At 36.9% G+C, this 24256-nt stretch overlaps 1 protein-coding gene across 1 annotated transcript in view; it reads left to right on the top strand.

The window, feature by feature from the left end:
• The window catches only part of LOC5567534, a 142584-nt gene that overhangs the window by 8369 nt on the left and 109959 nt on the right, over positions 1–24256 (top strand). Inside the window, exon 2 of the mRNA XM_021850213.1 lies at positions 19424–19757. Coding sequence (XP_021705905.1) covers positions 19698–19757 — 60 coding nt within the window. The 5' untranslated portion in view covers positions 19424–19697. The remainder of the gene's footprint in view (positions 1–19423; positions 19758–24256) is intronic.

The raw sequence follows: 24256 nt of genomic DNA, 5'->3' as shown, positions 1-24256 counted from the left end.
TTTCGCGCCAGGTGCAGCAATGTTGCCTGTTCAGAAGTTAATTAGCACTGCTGAAGAATTTGTGACTGGATATAAATAAATAACTAATTACTGAGGCGACCGATTTGAAAACGGTCTTCGGCAAAGTTGTAGCTGATGAATGTATCTCACAGTATCAACGAAGTTTTAATCTCCAAGAGCACATGGGCAAATACTATGGCTGATTGAATAAATTGGTTGCTTTTCTCATAGTAATTCCCATATAAACTTTAAAGGGCTTGTGCAGTCTCAGTTTTCATCCAAACGAGCTCAAATTTTGGGAGGACACTCAGAATTTGATCTAGAATCAAATGAGCGGTGTGGAGCAAAAACAATTTTTTGAACCACTCTAGTATCCATACACATCTAATAATTAAAGAAGAGCTTCTTTATACCGTACAAATCGCACCCCACCACTCCCAGCGGAGAAATCTTGCTCAAACGCACATATTCTGTTCAAGTGGTGAAAAACTTATGTTGTGGAATAAAATTGTTGCAACAAGAATAGGAGATGACAATGTCTTTGTTACGGCGTGTTGGGTGACAGTTGATTCACTGGTACCGTTTTGATTCAAATTCCGGACAGCTTCTAATTCCGGACACTCTACTTTGTATGGGAAAGGTTTCAATTGAAATGTTTCAAAATTTCCTGCTTGAAAGTTCCCAACTTTCAGGCGCGTTTTAATATGAATTTCAAATAGCATTCCATGAAAATTTATAATGCGCAACTTGTTTTGACGTTGCTTTTACGAATGCGGGAGTTTAGTTATAATTTAACCATTAAAGTTTTTCTTTTCGTGAGTTGTCCGGAATTTGAAACAAGGTGTCCGTAAAATGAAGCAAAAGTGAGGTTGCGTCCGGAATAAGAATCATGGAAAGATCATTAATTTCTATTTATTTTAGGAAATCCAAGCTTTGGAATCCGAATCTTCGCCCACCGTTCGGAAGTTGAGTGTTTCAAAAGTCTGATAACGCACAGGTATCATGCAATATGTTTCAATTTATATGCTTTTCAATCGGTTATACTTCACAGGGGCCTTAAGTGTCCGTAATATGAATCAAAACGGTAGAGGCTCTTCGTTACTAAGCAGATGTTTCACAACTTGGATACCGATGGCGAGCTGTAGCGCCAAGCAGTGCCTAAGACAGCAGTGCGGCAGGCTCTTTGCTGGTGTAAACCAAGGTTTCTAGAAGGGAGGTAATCAAATCTGCCAGACTCTCCATTCCGCCATTTTGAAACAATTTGTGACCGCTGGTGACTTTGTTTTGGTTGAAGTTTAACGCGCCGTAAGAAGCCTCATGGACGCGCGAGAAAATTTTCACTCAACTGCTGTTACTAGCAGTAAACAACCCCTAACAATTCCATAGAAACTGTAGATTGAAGAAGAGAGTACACAAACCCGCCAGCTAACCAGCTCGCCAGCTGTCACTTCCACTTCCCCAGCAGCTGACCTCACTTCGCACCAACTGACTGCTTAGATTGTTGAACCTTCAGTTCAATAAAACTTGGTGTAAACATCGAATTTGGCTGTGAATATGGGACCGGACCACTAGATCATTTTTTTCACAAATTTGTTCGAAATGATTGGGAAAGACGTCGTCAAATAGCTGTCAGTTTTCGAAACCTTCTCAATGTAGTACACTGTGCCCGGGTGCATATAACCCAGCGCGCGCCTTCAGAATTTTCGTGAGCCTGGTACAGCACACTAGGATTCCGATGAGCTGAGAAATGTTTTGGTTGGAGACTCGTCAGTAGCTACATTTATGTGCTCCTGAGAAATATGTAAACTTATTGAGAATGATATTGAGTGGCAAGCAAAAAATGGTGCTCAATGTTTAGTAGACCCATTTATAGCATCTCTCACAATTCAATTTTCACAAAAATAAACCATCTGCTAGTCTTAAAACTCCTATCCTTATTTTTGTGTCAGAAAATGTCTAAATAAGGAGAAAACCCCACCAAATTCATCATGTGTTTAAATATACCTGAAAATGTCACTATTCAGCCATTCCATGAAAAACCGATCTAGTGGGTCACCGAATTCCATGAAAATTATCTATTTTATTCCTTATCCGAAATAAGGAAACATGTGTTTTTGGATTTTTTCATTAGGGTGACCATTTCCAAAATAGGGTGACTAAAAAAATCGCGATTTTTCAAAAAACATTTTTTTTTAATTATAACTTTTGAACCACTGAGCCGTTTTCAATTTTCTTGGACGGAATGAAAGCTAAAAATTTGGACTTTTCAAGAAAAATATAAAATTTCACAAAAAATGTATTTTTTTACATGGAAGAAATAAAAATTTCCCGTTTTTTTCGTGTTTTAAAAGCTTTGGGACAAAAGAGCTATTGTTGTTCTCATTTTTTCTTAGTTCAGAAAATTTTACGTTTACTGTCAAGTTTTCAATGATGTATGTCTTTTAGTTTTTAAGATATATTTTTTGATAATAAAAAATCAATCATTTTTCATCGGCACATTAAATTTTTTATTTAAAAAAAAAAACATAACTTCTGAACAGCTCAACCGATTTCCAATCTTTTTTTATGGAATGAAAGCTTAAGATTTCAACTTTCCAGAAAAAATATAAAACTCTGAAAAAATATATTAAAAAATAACACTAATTTTGGTATTTTTTCATGTAATTTTTTTTCTCAGAGTTTTATATTATTTTTTTGAAAAGTTGAAATCTTTAGCTTTCATTCCTTTAAAAAAAAAACGGTCAAGCGGTTCAAAAGTCATAATTTTTTTTTAATAAAAAATTTGCAAAATCGCGATTTTTTGGTCATTTTTTTCGGAAATGATCACCCTAATCAAAAAATCCAAAAGAACGTGTATCCTTATTTCAGATAAGGAACAAAATAGCAAATTTTCACGGAATTCGGCTGTATTAACACCACTATTTCTGAACCAGCAGATTATAAAAAAACACATGGTTCAGTCTTTCTGAACACCGATAGGTCATAAAACGGGATTTCCATAGATTTTAGTATAAAAAATAGCTACAAAATGGAAATGAAAATCATAATTCCACCGATAGAAAAAAATTGACCGAATACTGAACTCTCGCGAGAAAACATCCGATGTACGCTTGATTTTTATATCTGCTGGTTCAGACATAGCATGCACCAACATACATTTCGCTGGCCACTCCTTCGTATGCTTAACGTAATTAACGTGTCCAACAAACGGGAGCCGTAAATTTAAAGCTCCAGTTAAGCTTCTTCCTCTCGCACAGAAATACCAGGCAGTGCCGTGTCAAAGTGCTCCAACTGACAAGACTATGTACAACGAAACACCAGTCTGCTGACGTTCCGCTTCGACAGTAGCGGCATCAAGTAAAAAAAATGCTCATAAGTCCCAAAATTACGCCATCCCCGTACTTGCGCAATGACACTAACTACATACCACCGACTTTACCATGCCACGACGTGGCCAATGCCATATCTCATGTACAGTTGCGTACATGAGCCCCTGCAAGTCCAACAACTTCGTCTACATGGGGTCCAAAAATGCTCGGGACCCTGTCTATGCACTGGACGCCCAAAAACAGTAGCAAATTATTACCCACACAATGTTGTTCGCATTGCCCAACTTGGCTCGGTTTGTTGATTTGGAACTGATCTAGCTCACCTAATGGAGAGCGGGGCCAATAATCAGGACGGTGCACAGTGGTGCGCCTCCATGCAAAGATTGGACGAAACCTCAAATGCGACCTAGATCTTTCTTTGATATCGATGATATATATCCGATGTCAACCCTTTAGAAATAAACTTCAAATTGAAAATTAGATTTTCTAGTGAAATTTAAAGTTTTTCATCCAATCAGATAAAGAGGCTGTTATGACATTAATTTGATAGTACTCTATGTCATATAGCAGCAAGCAAAACTGTTGTAGTTCATTTAAAAATGCTGACATAAATCGAAAACAAAATAGATAATCTCAAATTCTGGGAAATCGTCTCGCAATGGTTCATAAATCTATAACAATGTTAAGTGATTTTATGAATATAATTTTTAAACTTTTGTCCGTCCATGCGCCACTGTGCGGTATGTGTGTTGGAATGGGACGGGGCGGCAAAGAACCGAAATAATAGCCGGCCGGGCCGGAAAGTCGAACCGGATGATCATCAAACGCTTGCCAATCCGAGGCCAGACTCACGTGCGCGCGATCGATCGCATCGCAATGTTTTGGCTCGCTTTGATATGGAGGGCAATTATCGTATTTGTTGTATCCGATACGGCGCGGAAGCAAAGTGGCGCATTCTACAGCAATGATCCAATTTGCTGGTGGCCAATTGCGAGAGAAATGGTTTTCTTGGGTAGAATTGAAGCTAATTGATGATGATCTGTAACAGATCAATTAGTGGCAATCAAAACGAAACTTTATTGAATTAAAATTGGGAGTTAATTATTCCCGAATTATTTGTCTCTCAAATCGAAGAAGATCAAGAAAAATGGAAAAATGTTTGTTGATGTCTGTAACAGTGAGAACCATGTGCAAAAATTATTTGAATATTTCACACTCTAATTCTTTAATATTCATTTTTTTTTTTCGACCATTCACAATCGAGAATTGATTAGGTTAAATATTTGTGATCTGCTTCAATACATACAAACAAAAACCTTAAGGCCTTAAGTGTCATCGGCTAAGACCAAACCAATCGTAGAAGGCTTTCTAGAAGAGGAAAAACAAGTAGACAAAAAATTTACCTGTTTAGAGTCAATCTCCGCAAGTTATTTTGAAGCAAATTAACTTACTGCCCAGAGCATTGAAAAGGCAAATATGCAGCTATGAAAGTATATTTACCAAGCTGTGTTTCAACAGAAACACAGTTTCAAAAACTTTGGTTTCAAATGATGAAAAACGTTGATGTTTTATACGCCTATGAATGATGATAGCAACTCCACCGCATGCTCCATCAAGTCGATCATTACGATAAACAAAAAAGTTAGGATCTCTTTTGTGTTTGGATCCAGGTTTCAAATATTTTTTAGTAATAACTGCTATATGTATGTTATAATATGTTAGAAAATTAAACAGCTCGCCCTCTTCACCATTCAAAATATGATCATCCCAATCCAAAATATTAAAAAAAAAATGGTTTCATTAGAGAAACGTTATACAATAACAATTTTACTAGTAAATTTAACACCAACTTGGACTGCTTCGGTCGTTGTGGTGGTTTTGAACATTGCATTAATCATTTGTTTCCCTTAAACGTTTATTTTTTAAAATGGTGAAAGACGTTTTTGTAAATATTATATTTATGAAGGTAAAAATTAAAAAGAATGATAAAAAGAATTAATGTTAATCAGAATATTAGAATAAGAAAAGTGAACATAAAAGGGCTTAGATACAAAACGAAAATCAACTTTTACCCTTCTAAACTCAAATTCGTTAACATAAAATGTCAACCTCTTTTGGCTCCCGCTAATTACCTCATTAAATTATTACTCCACCTTTAACGGTCTGGATATAAGCGACTTCCATTTCGCCAAAATAAATCTCTCTTCTTCGATAGTCACGAGATGCCGGCAATCCGACAAAGTCTCTGAACTCTGACAGCACTCTGTACCCCACCTGAGCCAAAGCATACAACGTAACCCAAAAACGATGACGGCAGACGCAATTTGGGAGTGATAAAACATCATGTTCAAGGTGAAAGAAAAAGTTTCACTTCAAAATATGCCCAAACCACGGTTGCAACACGGACAGGGTGCGTCCATCAGCGCTTAAGTATTTGCGTGTGGGGTTCGCACGACTCACGATTCCGTAATTAAAACTTTCTTATCTTAGCGCAGCTCGCAGTGGCTCGAACACGGTCTTGTTTAGCTCAACTGGCTGATCAGCAGAGTCTCACAGTGGCTCATGGGGGAGCAAATCCTCGAAAATTGTGATTATTAAAATTACCTGTTAACATGGATTACACTGCGGAGCACGTTTTTGTCTCCAGCACAAATTTTCCGCTATTAGGTAAGAGTTGCTGAATCCATTGCCGTTTTCAAAAATATCATAGCACGTCTAGTTTTTGATGTATTGGCTGTTGAAAATGCAAAATTTGACTATTTTAGCAAACATGTTTGCAAGTGTTCCAGCTTGTATGGCACTTTATTTGCTTAATTTGCCACAAAATTCATATTTCATGTGTTAAACAATAGTTATCAACAAAGTTCATAGGTAATTCTTTCGAAGCTCAAAATTTTTTTTTGATGGTTCAGACAAGTATTGTATTTTGCCATATAAGAGAAGCGAAGAATTTTGTATGGATTTTTGTAATCTTAATTAATTCGTGCAATTTCAAATTATATCTGAAATGAAAGTGAAAGTCCTATTTTGCATTCTTGGTGGAATAGATCACAAAAAAGTTTGATAAAACTTATTTTGAATTATATGTAAACGTCAATCAAACCAGTGTGTTATACAACTTGGGCGACCTCTAGCCAAAAGTTGTGACGTGTTGAAGCATTTCTGGGAACGCTATCAGGTTTAGCAAATATACTTACTAGCAACACGTAAATTGATCCTTGAGACACGCAAAAATTTCATTTGTTACGCCGTGTTATAGATTTCAGCGCTGGTAGCAGGTCTCTTATAAAAATCTTGGTCTTTATTTTATTGTCTATAAAAAGTCTGTTTTTTAACCAAAATGTCACTGTTTTCCTTATTTTTTTTAACGAGATTTTTAGCCCTGGGCTAGTTCATCTCGGGACCAACGGCTTTACTTCCCTTCCGAAGGAAGTCGTCACTGAAATTTTTTGTGACTATTTCGGGGATGGGATTCGATCCCAGGTCCTCGGCGTGAGAGGCGTGTGTTCTAACCACTACACCAGGTCCGTCCCCTTTCCTTATTCTGTTTGTAATAAATCCTGCTGCCAAATTTAAGAGGTTCCAGAGAAACCTTGAGAGCCTCTTACGCGACCATTGCAAAGGTTCTTCAAGATTTTCTTCTACAACTATTCGAAGAAAAGCTTCAAGAATTCTGCTAAGTATTTGCTTGGAAGTTTTCGATTAAGGAACTCCTCCAAGAAATTCTTCCAGCAGGATTCATAGAGAAGTTTCTTTATAATTAGATCCCTTGAGAGCTCAAAAATCTCTACCTCCAGTAATTCCACAGAGACTATCTCATAATATTCTCCAGATAATTTTTAACAAATGCTTCCACCAATTTCCCCCGTTTGTTTTTACGGAAGATCTTTGTAAGATTCCTACAGGAGTTCACGCAAAAAAAATCCACAAAAAACAATTTCAGATTTTTTTGAAGAAATTCGTTTATGGATTTATACTGGAAGATCCACTGAAACTCTTACGCGAATTTTTCAAACAAAATAATATTCTGAGAAATATACTAGGGTAGGTGTACCAGTTATGGCCATAGTGATTCCCTATTTCGCCATACGTGATAATCTGAATGTCTTCACATTTTGAAAAGTTTTGTGTGTTTTACTAGTAAGATATAGGATATATCTTGATGTTGAAACATTCAAAAAGATTAAAAATGTGAAAGTCATCGAAATTTCACATATGGCCATATAGGGAACCACTATGGCCATAACTGGTACACTTTCCCTATATACATTCTTCAAGGTATTTCTCCAAATTTTTGACCTGGGATTTTTCTCGAGTTCCTCCAGAAATTTCTCCAGCATTGCATTCAAGGATTACTCCTGTATTTTTTCCGAACAGTTTTATAGTAATCATCCAATCATTCCTAGACAAATTTCTTAAGTTATGATTGGTTATTTCTTTCAATTATCTAAGTAATCTGTCTAGGAAATCCTCCAATAGTCCTGGAGGAGGAAATCCCTCAATAGTCCTGGATTTCTTTCAGAGAGTTTTGTGGGAGTTATTTTAGGATTACTTAAAAATCAATCAAATTTCATCCGGTATTATTTTAAGATTTTCTTTCGACATACTTCCTGGATTACAAAAAATCTTCAATAATTTCGGAAAAATCCAATCATTCCTACATAAATTTAGCCAGGGATTTCGCCCAGTAATTATCGTCCTTGAAAATTATTGGACAAAATCGCTGGCTAAATTTGTGAAGGAATGATTGATCCTGAGATTTGATTGATTATTTCTTTTTCAATTTTTTTTTTCTATCTTTATTAACGAGATTTTTAGCTTTGGGCTAGTTCATCTCGGGACCAACGGCTTACCTTCCCTTCCAAAGGAAGTCGTCACTTTTTTAGTGACTATCTCGGGGATGGATTGGATTCCAGGTCCTCGACGTGAGAGGCGTGTGTTCTAATCATTACACCAGGTCCGTCTCCCTTTCCTTTCAATAAACTGATCAATCTAGGAAATCCTCCAATATTTTCTCAATTGTCCTAGTTTTTTTTGGGAATAAATCAAATGTAGACTTCATTGTGAAATTTCTCAAATTTCTGTTAGATTTCCTGAAGGAGTCTTAGTCGGGTATCTCGGGAATAATTCCTGAAGATTTTGGAAGTTTTCTGATTGCAATCCATAAAAAACAATCTTATTGAAGAAAAAAAATCGAAAACGGTTTAAGATAATCCTAGAGAATCCCTGGAGAAAATACTGGTTGCACTATAGAAGATGAATCTCTGAGGAATTCCCTTAGAAAACGATTATAGAATCATTGGATAAATTCCAGGATGACTAAGGACGTTCTCGTAAAATTTCTGAAAGAACCATTGGAGGTATTGTTAAAGGAATATCTGTGGTTATTGTTAGAAAAATTCCTCAAGGTATCTAAAATGAAACTCTTGGAGGTATTTCTTATGACGTCCATATAACTGACTAAATGAACTCCTGAGTATAGATTTGCTTTATTAAAGAGACCTTAAGCTGCAGGCTGGGTAGTTTCTTGACTCCTGAAGAAATGGGGACGGACCTGGTGTAGTGGTTAGAACACTCGCCTCTCACACCGAGGACCTGGGATCAAATCCCATCCCCGACATAGTCACTTATGCCGTAAAAAGTTATAGTGACGACTTCCTTCGGAAGGGAAGTAAAGCCGTTGGTCCCGAGATGAACTAGCCCAGGGCTAAAAAATCTCGTTAATAAAGTCAAACCAACCAACCAACTCCTGAAGAAATCTTTGTAGAAATATCAGAAAGTTTCCGGACAAATTAATGAAGAACTACATACAGTTATACTAGCAGTAATAATTGTCGAAATGTTATGAGGATTTTCCAAAAATGTATCTTAAAAATATTGTTAGAGAAATATCTTACGTAATATTTGAACAATCACTTTGTAGTTCTGTATTTTATGTCAGCGTACAGTGTTATGAAGATATCCACAGTATAAAATATTATTTTACTTAAAATTCTATGCTGATTATCAATTTGTTACTTGTGGCTTTTCGTACTCATGTTGCGTGTACGATTTGGCGAACGGGAGTCGTTTAGAGTCGTTGGGGGACCACTTAGCGTCCACGTACGGACTTCAAAATTTACCCTGATTTTCGAAACGAGCACTTTACAATGACGAACTTAAAACATTTCGCATTTTCGAAAAAAAAAAGGGACGGCCTAATATACAGTCATCGCCAAACTAAAGTGTCTACTTGCATTTAATCACGCAAATTAAAATAAATTGTATTTGAAAACGCGAAATTCTTTTGTAAAAATTTGTGTACATCATATCTTATATATAAATAAAAATGGAATGGTGTTTGTATGTAACGAAATGGCTTACGAACGGGTCAGCGGATTTGGATAATTCTTTCTCCATTTTGTTCGTCAAGGGTTCCGACGTGTTTGTGTGTATAAAAGTTGCAGGATATTCACCGGGAAAGTCGGAATAACGAGAGTGAACGGAACTGTCATTTTGTATGGGACGATTCGTACTGGTTTTCAACAGCCTACTTGATGGCAAGACGAAGTTTGCCGGGACCACTAGTTTAACATATAATCTCTGTGGTACACATCACAAAATTTCTTATTTTTGAAAAACAAAAATTGGCGAAAAAAAGACGAAACAATGTGTCTTAAAATTATGTGTCATAATTATGTGCCCACTTGGCGTTTCCCAGCTATTCAAAACTTTTGAGGAGATTTGTGATAGTTTAGATCTTTAGAAGAACCGGTCCAGTTAAGTTGTGCTGTTATATGGTGAAAATGTACTTCAACCTGTAATATTGAGAAAATTAGTGAATGAAGCATTTCAAATGGAATTTGTTGTCTCCCCAACTGTAATTTTGGCCAGTTGTCGTTTGAACTTATACGGTAATTTTGGTGCTTTTATGTCTCTCATACGAAGAAACAAACGCTTCAAACATACGCTTAAAACATGCCAATTAAATTTAAGTAGCATTAACGAACTTTAAGCTATACTCAGAGTTTAAACCCGTTTACTTCATTTCATAGTGCATCCGTTTTCAGTGATGAAACCACTGTGATATGCGGTTAAGGCGAAACAGCATGAACATCAAAGCAGATATTGCAGTAGAACATTGGAAGGCACAAATCCTGTGAAGGATGTATTGAACCACAATGAAAATTTTATTTTAGTTTTTGGCACTAAAGCTTAAAGCTTAAAATAAGAAGCTCAAGTTTATCCGTTCATTTATTGTGCAGTTCAATGCCTTTGAAAACGCGAGTAGGGGCACAAGTCAGCCATTTTAACGGCCATCTTTGGATTCTGAACTTCTGACCTTAAGTTGATTTACTCAATCCTAGCGATAAACAAAACTGATGATGTTTGATCAAGGATAACGCATAGAGATAGAGAAAGATAGCTATTATGGAGAATGGAACAAACATGAGAAAGGATTGAGCCGACGATCACCTGCCTTAGAAACAGAAGCGATTAGACCAACCCCATCTAAAAAAATGATAACTTTATTTGCATGGCACAAAGCAAAATAATATCGGGATGGGTGACATACGTCGAAAGACAAATCGTCGAAATGCCAAACGTCAAACAAAACGACGAAGGGACAAAATGTCGAAAAGCCAAAACGTCGAAAAAAAAGAAATACTAGGAAGCGAAATTTCAAAAATTTCTTGGAAGAATGATTCTCTTTCAGAAGAATAAATAAATATTTATGTGTTAAACGTTATCCATACCATATTTGATCGATCCCAATGCGAAAATAGATATCTGGCAAACAATGTTGAAAATTCACCGCTTTCGACATTTTGGCATTCGACGTTTTGTCTTTCGACATTTTGTCCTTAAACCATCTTACTACGTTGTTGTAATAAAAAAATAATACCAACAATAAAGGAAAAATAAATAAGAATAGGAATTTTACCAACTAAATTTACTCTAACCTTACCACACGTAAAGAGCTTGTTCAGTTATTATTATTCCGTTATTTCACTACACTTTTTTATATTAAATTTAGGGGAGGGATTATTAGAGTATGTTTAAAACTACAAATTGAACTTTAACACTTCACTTTTTGCAAAAAAATAAAATACTAAAATCACTAGTAAGGTGAGCAAATACCTTTAAAATCTAATATGTGTTGCTTATCTTGACAGATAGGCCTATTTCGTCTGCGACTTACAGACTTCTTCAGTGTCGAGCACTCGACACAAAAATAACACATCAGGATTTTTTTGCTATATTATAAAATGTTATTTTGTCTTTTAAATACTGTCAAAAGATATTTTTTATGTTTGTCCTAATAAGAGATATCCAGAATCAAAGTAGGCGTGTTTTTTATGAGAACAACAATAATAACTCCCAAACATAAAGAGATAGCGAGTTCCTCACCAAATTACCAAATTACCAGAAAACCAGTTTTCGTTGGACCATCCTATGTCACCATAGTAATTCTAAGTAATTCTAAGAGCTACAAAAAAACTTTTTTTAGCAAATTTGCTGAAGCATGTATATTATAATTTCTACAAATAAGAAAGTTAGTTTTACCATTTCTATGACAATGTGGACCACCTTAATTTTCACTAGCACCATCAAAGGGCCTTACTAATACAAACAACTTTGTAGAAGACCGTTTTCGTCTAATGTTTCATTCTAAAGCTCAAAATGCATCTTTCCGCGTAAAACTGCTTTCTGGACCACTGTGCACTGTGCAGCAGCTTCACCAGCTAGCTCTTTCCATTTCGGCGAAAGTTGTTTTTTTTTTGTGTTATTCATAAACACACTCACGATAACGCGTTTAGGCATTACCATCCGGGTCGAAAGCGCAACTGTTTTTGTAAGTTTGTTAAAGCAAAATTAACGAAGAAAGGGATTAGCTTTTGCTGTGTGTGCTCTAATAGTCGATCATAAATTTGCTCGTAGCGCGCTGATAAATGCAATATAAACTCGAATTTTGAGCACCATAAAACAGAAAACAGCCAAGCCGCAACGCGTTGTTTGCAGATTTTCTCCTTCTGTGCGTTCGAAAGAAAAAAAAATGCATATGAATTGAGTCATTATCTGCGGAGTGGGTTTTATTGCCCGTTATGGCGAGCTTGCTCGGATTTAATCTGTTGTTAATGCGCGACTGAAAGCGGTTTACGTCAAGTTGAGTGGGGTTTAGACAAACGAACAAATTTGTCCGAAGATAGCTGCCCGGTAGTCGTGATTGGGGCTGGTTACCCAACCGTTTGAAAATGATTTTGCATGCATACTGGATTTATTTCCATCCAACCTTTCCTTGTGAGGTTGTATAAACATATCTCCTTCAATTATTATTTCGATACGTTAGAAATTCGTCTATTCTAAGCTAAATTGATCTACTCGATGTTAGGCCATTTTTTCTTAAACTAAATGATAATCAGGCCTTCAGCGGCCTTGCTGAACTTTTTCAATGGAACCGGAAGCTTTACGGACATTTTTTACGAATGGAGCAAACTTTTTATTCTTATTCTTCATCTTCTTCTTCTTCTTCAATTGAGCAAACATATAAAGGTATTTAGTGGTGGCTTTTCATTGTCTCTCTTAAGCTGGCCATTCTTAATCAGGTCCACTATATAATTTTCATAAATATTATCAATTCATCAATTATCAATTTCAATAAATGTCTTAGAATTTGATCAATGTTACCACGGATTATGGTACCGCGGATATACAGACGTTAAAAACTCAAACACAGTAAAAAACATTGTTTGGTAAATAATAATGAACCTTCTGAGTCTCGCTTTTGGATCAAATTTTACTATGTTTGTCCTAATTATAGTTTTTGGTTAAAACATCTTAATATCTTTGTTAAGGTGTTCAAAGCTATGAACAGTTCATCATAGAATATTATACGTTTCTAAACATGGAAAACTTTTAGGAGGTGGTCAAACTGGACGCTCAGTAATACCATTAATATTTCATGTGAACCCAGACATTTGTTCATCAATCAAACAATCGTTACTGAAATTATTTCCCTTTTTTATCTTTGGAAAAGTGATATTCCGTGTCGATTCACTGGATGTCTAGTAGAAATCCTGGTATTTAGGTCGGAATCTTTAAGAATTCAGAGGTATTGTGGTCAAAAAACTAGAAAGTTTTTTCATAAATCTCTAAGAAATAACAAAATGCCTCATTTTAGTGATTTTTTTTTTTGTGGTATCCATTACTGTCTTACATTGTAGGACATTGGAACTGCTCATCATATTTTACCAACCTTTGATACTAGGACACTCAAGTAATTAATAATTAAAGGAGAATTGGCAAATCTGGGCCCGGAATGTACACGAATAATTCATACGCCAACTAAATGAGATAAGAAAAAGTTGGTATGGCGGCAAAAATATTCGTAGTGGGGGAAAAAAGTTATTCCGCATGGTTTGAGATGAATTTTTGATATATTTGATTGTATTTTGCTATATTCTTAATTGATTACTAATGAAAAAATATATTTTATTCTACACCTTTATATTGATGTAAAGCTCTATGTTTTAAAAAAGTGAAGATTCAAAGATGAAAGCATTACATAGTGATGCTAGACGACAATACATAGCAAAATCATAAAAAAATACATATTAAGTTAAGTTTAATATCAGAATTGCTCCTTGCTCCAATTGATCAGCTATTTTGTAATCGATTTATGGGGTATTTTTTTGCCAATTAGCTTATATGACGATTAAACTTCAAACAAAAAAATCAGCTGCATTCGATGAACAACAACTTAGAAACTATGGTTGGAGAAAAGTGAGTAGTTTCTTATAAGAGAACTGACTGTAACTCCAGTCAGCTCCAGAACATCGCTGGAATCATCCCGTTTGCGCTGTATACTGCATACGGGGTCATTTAGTGTCGCATATACTCCTATATTATCCAACTGCTCTTAAGTTAAGTTAAATGTTAATCGTTATCATTTCACGTGTTGGAATGCAAACGCTGTGGCGTGATATAACCAGCCTTCCCTTGAACATCACTGATGTTCAACTTGGGTTCGCATCTTTCTACTCGTGTTTAACAGCAAACGCACGGCGGCAAAAAACTCGCGTTGCACATTGAATCCGGTACATTTGAACCATCGGTTCAAACCATGGTACAAAAAAAAAACAAAAGAAAGCAGTTCAAATGCACGCTGATAAAATGTAACTTGAACTTTATGATGCTTCTCGTGACGAGAATCTCGTCACAGATCACAGATTATAGCTTTTGGTAGAAAATTATAAGCGTGCGTACGAACTGACGAAAGCCTAATGCAATGCTTACTACACTCAAATAGCACTAGCAAACTGAGCAAACAACGCGTTGCCACGGGAGAAAAAAAATACAAAACAAAACACACTGATGCTGCCGCGTACTCGTGACGGTGCACTGTGCGGTTGTAACGGTTTCTAAACATCGGTTTGAACTTTGGTACGCCAAACATAAGTTCAGGCTTAGGTACTGGTTCGTGAGCCGCTTCGTGGTTTCGGTTTGAACGCGAAGACAGGGTTCGAAACGAGTAAGAAAATAATTTGGGAATTTCTTCCTGAGTACACCACCGGCTTGAACAATCATATTGCTAGCACACTAGAATAGGAAAATACGATTTGACCTTGGTGTCCAGTGATGCACATTGCAGCTAGTCGAAACGTCCAGCAATACTGTGTCAAATCACTACATTTTTTAATAGTTTACGACAAAAATAAATATAAACCCTTACGCACGAATCCAAAATATGTGCGCAAGAAGATATGATTTAATACAAAACTGCCCAAAAAATGCCCTTCCTTACATCGTTCCAGCACACATAACTTTTTTCTCCCAAGACCAATATTTTTGGCCCTATACCAACTTTTTCTTGTCTCATTTAGATCTTTGAAATGATGTATGGGTCATCTGTGTACATTCCGGGACCAAACTCCATACACTTTTGCCCAATCTCCTTTGTTGAAATACCATTCTATTACATCCAGAAAAAAGGTAAAGTAAAGATTGGGTAAAAATTTGGTTACGTAAACTAAACTAATTATAGCATAGATTGACTGTACATGTCAATGGTTGCGTGATTGATCGGAATTGATAACAATTGCACTTCGATCCATATGAATAAGGAATGGGACCCGCTTATTCTCGAAGTGCATATTTTAACAGATCTCATATCAATCAATAACGCCACCGGCCAAGCCCTTGCAATCAGTTGGGATGGGGAAGAAATGTCATTATGTAATGATTGTTGCTTCTAGAGACCGAGTATCCAGCTTTTTACGCTAGCCATGCTATAAAATCTTTGACAGAAGCTGACTATCACCACTGAACTGAAACTCGAAAATAAATCCTTAGTAACCCATCACTCACTCAAATAATTTTCTGTCACTCAAACTAAAATCTAATTCCGATTTGCTGTTACTTGCAGTAACGGAAACTTGATTTGTTGGAGAATCCATCATTTTATTCGCCATTTCCGCCAGCTTCCCGATAGATTACATGCTTTATTGCAGTATTGGCCTATATTGAAGTCATACAAAATTCGCTCTTTGAATTCCCACGATAATAATCCCTGAAACTAATGATAAACAACAAAAAATGAATCCGAAAGAGCGAAAACCTTGATGTTTCTATGAAGGACAATCCAGCTTTAATTCATGTGAGAAGTTCTTGGTGATATTCTCACAACGGCCATTCAGAATGGTACGACTGATGTAGATAAAAGATCATTGTGACAAAATTAACGCGACGGCATGTTAGTAAGTTCAGAACGTTTATTGTATTTACAACTGTTAATTTAGAAAGTTAAGCTAAGGGTCGGTTATTGTATATAACTTTTAGATAAGCAGAAGTAAAGCAGGAACGCGAAGTAATAACCTTCCGTCCCATCTTCAAGTGCTCCCCACAAGCACAACACTTCATTCTGGCAGTTTAGAACGTCCATGTTGTAACTTGTTCACATAAGAAATTTGCCTCGACCGAGTTGGCAGAACGCGCCCATACTTCTTTCTGAACAAAAGACAAGGCCAATAACTTATTAGATTATTTCGTTTGATTGACAGAAAGAAAAACAATGAAATTTGATGGTTCGTCAAGGCATGCTGATGATATATTTCCAAGTTTCAGTTCAGTGCTGATAGTCAACATCTGCCAAATATTTTATAGCATATTATTTTTATGGCGAGCGTAAAAAGCTGGATACCTCTGCATCTCCACTATCATCACGCAAACGAAAAGACTGAACCAGCAACCCAATCAAAGCTAGAATTGTTTCTTTTTCTTCTTTGAATTGCATCCCCACTGGAAAATGGCCTCTTCTGAACATTTTTGATCAGGGGTTGAATTCTGAGAAAATATAGAGTATCTCTCATTTATCGCTCTCTGTAACACATCATTAGAGTCTGTTTATCGTCTACAGCTCTACAACATTGATCATATCGAGGGAATGGCAGTGCATGATAAAACCCATCCAAATAAGCTCCAAACCTGGGGGACACTATTGCTATCAGATTTTTGTGATGCCAGTAGAGTGAAATACCTACCAAATAAGCGAGAAAGTTTTATCTGGGAGAGAGACACCGATACTTCACAGGAAAAATGAGTCGAACTTCAAGAAACTTTCAGCTTGCCAACGACAATCAAGGCAGGTTTGTTGAAAATTACTTGTTTCGTTGGGAACCCTCGATTTTTCTGGACAGACATTGAAAAAGGGCCACATTTCTCTGCGCATTTTATTTCAAATTTGTATTGAAAAAAAAAATACATACAAAGATGCGTGTTTCACTACTGATCTGTGATACAAATGAAAGATACTATTGTGACTTTGCTCTTGAGTGTGTAGAAACTATCTATCTATCTGCTTTTTGTCACCTCTAATGAGATGCAAAAATAAACTTTAATCAATTACGCGCTTCTATCATGTTACTCCATTGTTTTAGAAGGCGGCTCATACTCCTCCTTCCGAGGGTTTTATCATCGCTCTCTCAGAGAGAACTAGAACTATAAAAATCTCACAAACATTCTTCTCGGTCCATCGTTATCCACGAATCCTTACAGGGATTAAAATCTCGATTAAATCTCCGAAATTCCAGTAGTTAAAAAATCATCAAGTAATTATCGTAATGCCTTCTCAAATTACGAGTAAAACCCAAATTTTCTTTCCTGTCAGTAAAGTAAATGATCATAGGAAGCAGATGCTTGAAGAAATTTTAGTTCCCTGTTCGGTGCATCTTGGACAAAGTTTTACAGCATTAACATTTTTGAATCATTTATAAATTTTATAATTGAACATTTACTACCCCATCTATTAAATCAAACATGGAACCATGTCATTTTTGCAGACATTACGAAATTGAAGTTCGTTGAGCTCCACCTCAGACAAAATCACTCAAATTTGCACAGTAGCTGCTATGAACCTCCAGCAGGTGGAGCTGCTATGAGGCTAGCTCTAGAGATTTGACAACAAACAATTTGTTTGAAACCATTAAGATAGCGTAATCAAAACAAAAGTTGAACATCTTTGATAATTGGAATCTTTTATATATAAGAAAATTAAATATGAGAAAAATCTGAACAGATTAAAAATTAAATGACTTAGAAACATCCATTGTTTTTAAGCAAAACGGTACTGTTATTACGTCAACATCTGTCGTACATATAAAATATTTTTAGCAAAAAATCCCAGCAGTATAAGCTCATCCCAATAAATTGAGTGATACCACTCCATTTGATACCTACCTATTACCTCCCAAGCATCCCGCTCCACTAAGCCCGTGCAAGTGGCTCCTTCAATTAGCCCATTCATCACGTGCTGCTCCCCAACGGACCATTTATCGCAGATTAGACTTTCCACCCAAATTCATCACCTGTGCATCCATCATCGTTGGCTCCACCAGCCGGCACACGGCACGCTGTCGTAACCTAATTTTCCTCACGTAGGTTTTGATATCTTCACCTAGATGTTCCGCACGACCACCGCCTCGCCTGTCGATGGATGATCTACGACAACAAGTGGCTGAAGGCCATTGCGGCGTGCAAGATATCCACTATGGGCACTGGGCAGTCAGGTGGTAAAAAATCGTAAAGAATTAGACAGTAACGCATTAAAAATTCGACACAAATTTGCGTCATTCGGCTCACTTCTTTTATGTACATTCAAAAAACATATGATTTTTTGTTAGTGTTTACTGAATTATTGTAGTATCGACGGCATTATTAATGACCGTCATTAAACGCAAATATATCTAAGCAGTTCTAAAAATGTTACTTGAGATAAGACGGCAACACTATTTTTGATCGCCATACTATGTAAAAACTGCCCATAGTGCGATCTTACTATTCCCTTCTGCTGGTGTAGCTAGAGTTGCAGACCTTCTTCGACAGGTAGCGCCGAACCCCCCGCCGGAAAATGACTGATTATTAGGCTACCGAGCCCCATGGTCAGTGCCGCGCCAATTCCGTTATTGCTTGCTTTGCCTCCACGGATGGAACTCTTCTCTTATCACGCGTTCGCTTCTGCCAGAAAACCAAAACATTCAACCTCGATTGCGCCACATTAGGCGAAGAAGCACCCGAAATAAGGTTGAGCCGTTAGCGGAGCTGAAGAAGATATCATGCGCTCTCCTTCGGCGTTTTTGGGGATTTCTGTGTTGAATTTGCGGCTCATGGGAGATGGAAAAAAGGCTCGTGTGATATGGCACGAAAAATTGGGGCTAATTTTCCGACAATGATGGTTCTGATGGGGTAGATCTGGATCAATGACGTAGACGACCATTGGAGGAGGGTTTTGATAGTGATGGTTGTGGCGAAACAGTAGAGCACAGGTGCAGATATGTCTTAGGAGCTTAGGAGAATTTGCTCAGATGTGAATTAAAGGGCTTTCTTTGTCAGCCAATGAAAGAACATGCCTAAATCTATATTTACACAACCGTGCAAAACTGTATTTCCGAAGAATTAGTGCAATTTGCTCGATCCCAATGATGCTTATCTTGAAATCTCAGCATTTTCGATTTTGGGATCAAAGAGATTCCGAGCAAAACACTCCAAAAATACAATGAAATTATCTTTACACATGAATAACTAACTTCTACGTTTTTCCCTTTCTCATCTCATTACAGAACATCCCGCGCGAATCCGGCACAACCCGGTTGGATTGATTGTCCCCCTTCCCCTTGATCTGAAGCCGACCACTCGATCGGCTTCCCGTCCTGATCCTTTCCACACGAGATAGAGAGAGCCCAAACATTGTTACCGAAGTAGTGTTAAGACTCTAATCCACCACCCCTCCTCCCAACACCAGTCAGCTCTACTTGAGTCAACAGCACGAGCTTCCGTGCTGGAATCGGAACTATAACTCACACCAAGGAGTAAACACACACAAACACAATCACCATGGGCAGAGGATCGCGATCTTTGGTCGCGACGTTTGTGCTTTTCTTCACAGTATTAAAGGTAAGTGTTGAGTGATTTCCATCCCGATATCCCGAAACGATCAACATGATTCAGCATAATGAGTCCTAGGACAAATTCAAAAGAATTTTTCTATGAACATACCCATCACTCATATTTATATCTGTTCCATTGTTGTCTGAGCAGTATTTAGAGATTGAATCCTTGAAAAGCGTCCCGAACGGTCCGAAACGTCGGGGAAATTGAAAGTTAGCTGGTTGAACTGGTGGGGAACGTGCCTTTGGAGCCGGCCTTCTGATACCTGACCCCAAATATTTTTTGAAAAATTATTCAAGCTATCTCAAGAAAAAGTTTCACATGTTGCTCTAGGAACTCTTCCTAGGGTTTAACTTTACTTTAAATTCCTCCAGAAATTGTTAATGGAATTTTTCCAAAAGTTTCTTTAATAAACACTTCAGGGATTATTTGCTAACTCATTCCAGGAATAACCCAGAATTGCCCCAGGAAGTCTTCAACAACAACTTTAACAGTTTTCTATGGAATGCCTCTAAGAATTCTTCCAAAAAAATAACCTTGAATACAAATTATATGGTTTCTCTCAAGACATCCAAAAAATAATCTATATAATCACGATAGACTTAGAAAAACAAAAGGAACTACTTTATGAATTGTTCCAAGAATTCTATCAAAGAACGCACTGGGTAGCTTACACGAATACTTTTGAGTATTCGTCCAAGATGTCACCATTAAAAAATTGTCTATTATTCTTCAAGAAATTTCCTTCAAAAGTTCCATTTTTATCACGTTAAGGAATAACACCCAGGCTTTCTATTTACAGTTATGTTCAGAATAATAGTTGTGAAAGCCGATTTCTCTTCGTTTTTCTTTGAGGGATCGGCATGAAATGTTTACAGAGAACTACAAATATTCTCTTCGCCATTTACACAAAATTAAATGAAAAATCAAAGCACTGGTTAAAACGTTAGCTACAATTCATTTAAATTTCTGCCGTATTTTTAGTTTAAACTTTTTTTTCTTATCGTTTCTATGATCTAAAGCAAGCTACTGATGTACTTCGTGGGCTTCGTGGGCTTCGTGGCCTTGCGGTTAGCGGCGTCAGTCGTCTATGCGTATTGTGCCACGGGGTGTGGGTTCGATTCCCGCTCCAGAAAAATTCATCGCTGGGCTACTGGGTGTTTCGTGTTGTCCGTTGCCTAATGTCAGTGATAGCGTTGGGCAAATTTGTCTATAACATCGATGTTACTGAATTGATTCACATTTGAACTACCGAATCGATTCTCCGATTTAATCGAACCCTTTGAATCGATGTTTTTGAATCGATTCGAATCGAAATCGAATTCAAATTGATGAAGTTTTATATGATACCGAATACATATGCATTCGATTTTGACATCCTTTATATAAATTAGTTTTGAAATTTAACAGAACAGATTTATTTCTTCAATGCTAGTTTCAAATTTAGTTTCTTTTTTATAAGCTCGTTAATATATATTCACAAAGTTCAACAAATTGAATCGAACCAAAACATCGAATGCATAAAATCGATTCGCCTAAATTCAGATGTCCCAAACATCGATTCAAAAAATCGATTAATCGGAATGAAAACATCGATTTCCGGAACATCGATTCAAAATCGCCCATCGCTAGTCAGTGATCGTTCAGTCTGTGCAGCCTATGTGCTGAAGACGGTGTAAATTGTCTTTTTTTTTTACAAACAATATTTTTTTACAAAACTTTTTGAACAAAAATTTCTGAACACAATTTTTCAAAATAACCACTATTATCATTTTCAGCGATATCGCCTGGTGCTTAACTTTTTAACAGGTGCATTGAAAATTTTCAAATTTTATTAGACTAATACTAAGCATATTTGTAGGTTTGTCAATATTTCATGCTGATTTTTCATAAGGAAATAAAGTTGAATTTTATATGTATGTCAGTTTTCACTACTATTACTCTGAACACAACTTTAGTAATAAAAGACTTTTTGGAAGCCCAGATCCCGAGCAAAGTCAGATAACTGAATGATATCAAATTGATTACAACTTTTATTATCACTGTTATCAGTTTGATTTTATGTTATCAATGATAACCGAATGATAACAAAATTTGTTGTCATTGTATCTGTGAAAGGCATTTTTGATAAGAGGTTGATAACAAAATATGTTATTACACGTCTTTCCTATAAAATTTTTATTAAGCGTAAGCTTAACACAAAACGAGATCCGGACAATTTGTTTGCTTCGCGGACGACATGGATATTATTGGGAGAAAATTTGAAACGGTGGCAGATTTGTTCACCCGCCTGAAACGCGAAGCAACAAGAGTCGGGCTAATGGTGAATGCGTCGAAAACAAAGTACATGCTGGTTGGCGGAACTGAGCGCGACAGGGCCCGTGTTACGATAGACGGGGATACCTTCGAGGTGGTGGACGAGTTCGCCTACCTCGGATCCTTGTTGACGGCTGACAACAATGTTAGTCGGGAAATACGAAGGCGCATCATCAGCGGAAGTCGTGCCTACTATGGGCTCCAGAAGAAACTGCGGTCAAGAAAGATTCACCCCCGCACCAAATGCACGATGTACAAAACGCTCATAAGACCGGTAGTCCTCTATGGGCATGAGGCATGGACTATGCTCGAGGAGGACTTGCAAGCTCTTGGGGTTTTCGAACGCCGAGTGCTAAGGACGATCTTCGGCGGCGTGCAGGAGAACGGCGTGTGGCGGCGAAGGATGAACCACGAGCTCGCTCAACTCTACGGCGAACCCAGTATCGTGAAGGTAGCTAAAGCTGGAAGGATACGCTGGGCAGGGCATGTTGCAAGAATGCCGGACAACAACCCTGTAAAGATGGTGTTCGCCACGAATCCGGTCGGAACAAGAAGGCGTGGGGCGCAGCGAGCTAGGTGGATTGACCAGGTACAGGACCAGGACCAGGACCTGGAGAGCGTGGGTCACAGTCGAGGATGGAGAGAAGCGGCCATGAACCGAGGGAATTGGCGAAATATTGTTGGCGAGGCTTTATCAAGATAATTGATGTAAAGCCAAATAACTGAACTGACTTAACACAAAACACTCATCTCTCAATTTTTTTTCTTTGATTTATGACCATAAAATTCAAAAATATATGATGATGCAAATTTAGTTATCAATTTGAACTCAATAATAACAACAAATGGAGTTCTCATTTTTGTTATGTTGACTGTTAATTCCGCCAAGGTGATAACAAAATCAGTTATCAAATTATGATAACCAGGTAACAAGATTTGTTATCATTTTGCAATTCATCTTTGCTCGGGATGGCAACACCATGGTGAGGGTCGTGGGTTAGAATCCCTCCAATCATTTTTTTGCGTTAAAAATTTTATCAGCTTCCCAGGGCATTAAGCATCTTCGTGCTTGCCACACGAATTTTCAAATTGTCAAATTGTCAACGAAGCTCTTAGTTAATAACTGTGGAAATGCTCGTAAGAATGCTAAGCTGAGAACCAAGCTGGGTATCCGGTAATCCGTAATGTCTAGAGATATTTTTTGGGAAATTGCTCCTGATAGTTCTTTTTAGTTTCTTTCATGAACAACTACGAAAAATCTTTAAAAGATCTTCATGAATTTTTAGAAAAATTCGTGATGAAATGCAACCTTATAAACTCATAAAAAATATATATTTCAAAATCTCTAAGAAACCCTCAAAAACTTGTTCAGCGATTTTATCAGGTATTCCCTCTATTTGCATTCTGAAGTTCTCACAGAATTGCGTAAATTATCAATTTCTTTTTACAGAAATCTAATAATGAATTTCACTAACGACGTCTTCAAAATTGATTTTTTGTATGCTTTTTTAAATTACACTAAATTCCAGATTGTCTTGAAAAAAAAGTTTTTATCGTACAAATTTCTCCCAAAAGGCTTCCAGGTCTTCTTCCTGGGTTTACAGAATATCTCAGATAACACAGAGTAACAAAAATAAAATTTTGCTTGCCTCAAGGATCAAAGGATGTGTCTCCAGTAAGTTTGAGTAATGTTGCTGAATCCGTTGCCGCTCTCAGAAATATTCCAGCACGTCACAATTTTGAACTACAGGTCGTTAAAGTTGTATAAGTTATACATCCTAGTTTTATCAATATGAATATAAAAGTTAAACCAATATTTATCACATTTTAAAATGATATTATCGATACAAAACTCTTCGTTTCTGACAACATACAATTCTCGATTACTTTTTCAAATCGACGTAAGTAACTTTCATACGGTTTTGCGAAAGTTAATTCAGAAGAATCGCAACCTGTCTTCTTAAACTGTTTTGAAAAGAATCACATTTTTAACATTTTTCGCCGGCACATCGTTTTAATTTTACATACAGTCAGCTCGCGTTCAAAAACTAGGAAGTTTCTATTGTTTACCACAAAAATGTTATTGAAAATATGGTAAGTCGTTTTATTCAGCTACTTACGACGTTTTTCTACCAGTGGAAAATCGACTGAAGTAGTGTTTTGTTTTGATTCGTGGTTAAGTCACTTCG

This window comes from Aedes aegypti, chromosome 3 (assembly GCF_002204515.2).
Source record: "Aedes aegypti strain LVP_AGWG chromosome 3, AaegL5.0 Primary Assembly, whole genome shotgun sequence".
NCBI lineage: Eukaryota > Metazoa > Arthropoda > Insecta > Diptera > Culicidae > Aedes > Aedes aegypti.
The sequence above is the reverse complement of the archived record's forward strand: the minus strand, read 5'-3'. Positions and strand labels throughout refer to the sequence as shown.